The following is a 1,619-nucleotide window of genomic DNA, read 5'->3' on the forward strand; positions in this document are numbered from 1 at the left end:
TGTCCTTACTCTTACTTTACTGACAATTATTTAGTAATTATCAGTTACTGAGAAAAGATGTTAAAATCTCTATGCATATACATTGATGTGTTTATATTATAGTTTAAGCACCTTTTGCTTTAGGAAGTGTGGAGTTCTGTTGTATATAGTTACACAATCTGAAATTCTGCATCTTCCTTGTAAATGTCTCTTTTCCAGTTAGATAATACTCTTGAGTAGCTACACTATAAAATACTGATACTTGAAGAAACTGTTGAAGACAGGACACAAATCAGTCTATAGTAATTTTTAAATAGATTTTTGATATAGGGCATGTGTGCTCACTGGAGAGACAGAGAGACAGAAAGTAAGGAATCATCCCCAAGGGGGGATGACCAAGCTGCAATCTCTTCTCCTCCATTCTCCTCTTGGGATTTTGGTCACGCACACACAAGTGTCCAGCGTGAGTTTTAAGCCACCAGGTCCAAGACTCTAACTGCGGTGGACTATGTGCAAGTCCAGTGATGTAACCATTATGTCATCTGCTAGTCTCATCTACAGAAATATTTTAAGTACTTCATTAAACAGCCTTCAAACTAAATAGCAAATATCATAAGTAAAACTGTACTAAAATGAAGAATAAATCAACATTGACGATCTCTGTGTTGTCAGAAAGAAGATAGTTTTCGAACCCATAATAAAACTTCTCAGATTATGTTCCAGGGCAGAATTCTTGACTAGGTGTTTGTGTGCATTGTTAGTGAGGTGCTCTGAAAATGTTCCTTTCTACATATCTCTGAGATGAATTTATATGTATGTTTCCAAATAAGTAATATATTCAATGATACTTTTAACTCAATGAGTTGTTATTACTTCAAACATTCTTACTCCCATCACTTTCTCTAACCTCCTATGATAAAAATGTTTATTAATGTAACATAACTTTACAAATCTAAATTGCATATGGAACAAACATGGTTGTATCAAAATGGGAGATATTTTCATAACTTAGACCATTTATTCACTTGTAAATAGCATGGGACTTTTCTGAAATCATTATTAGTAGGTAAAAGAGACTCAAGATTGAGAAAATTAAATAAACAAATAACAAAACTCTTACTTGGACCTCATTTCCTTGAGCAAGTTCTGTCCCCTGGCCAAGGCGTCCTTCAGTGCGTCTTTCATGGTTTCATTCCGAAGGCTGAAGATGAAGGGGTTCTGCAGGGGAGTGAGGAGCTGGAGAGGATGAAGAGGGTCTTGTTGAGGTGCAGGCTGCTCTTCTGGGAGGGTCGCACGTACACGAAGATGGAGATCCCGAAGCCCATGGAGACCACGGTGAAGTGCGAGGCGCAGGTGGCAAAGGCCTTGCAGCGACCTTGGCCCCAGAAGATCTTCAGGATGGTGGAGACGATGTAGATGTAGGAGACCACCATGAGCGAGAGGGAGCTGAGCAGCAGGACCAGGGAGCTGAGGAAGTCCAGGAGCTCGATGGCGCGGACGTCGGCACAGGCCAAGTGCAGGAGGGGGCCGCTGTCACAGAAGAAGTGGTCGATGACGTTGGGGCCGCAGTAGGGCAGGCCTGCCTTCAGGACCGTGGACGGGAGGATGAGGAGAAAGCCACCTGCCCAGGAGAGGACCAC

At 41.8% G+C, this 1,619-nt stretch overlaps 1 protein-coding gene across 1 annotated transcript; it reads right to left on the reverse strand.

Moving 5' to 3' along the window:
* Window positions 1–1,140: 1,140 nt before the first annotated feature.
* LOC102479434 (olfactory receptor 6J1-like) lies at window positions 1,141–1,619 on the reverse strand (the record flags this gene model as incomplete). Its single annotated transcript, XM_006166048.1, has 1 exon — window positions 1,141–1,619. A coding segment is annotated over one exon (459 nt), but the record flags the coding sequence as incomplete, so codon positions are not given.

Source organism: Tupaia chinensis, unplaced genomic scaffold (assembly GCF_000334495.1).
Source record: "Tupaia chinensis unplaced genomic scaffold, TupChi_1.0 Scaffold144152_1, whole genome shotgun sequence".
NCBI lineage: Eukaryota > Metazoa > Chordata > Mammalia > Scandentia > Tupaiidae > Tupaia > Tupaia belangeri.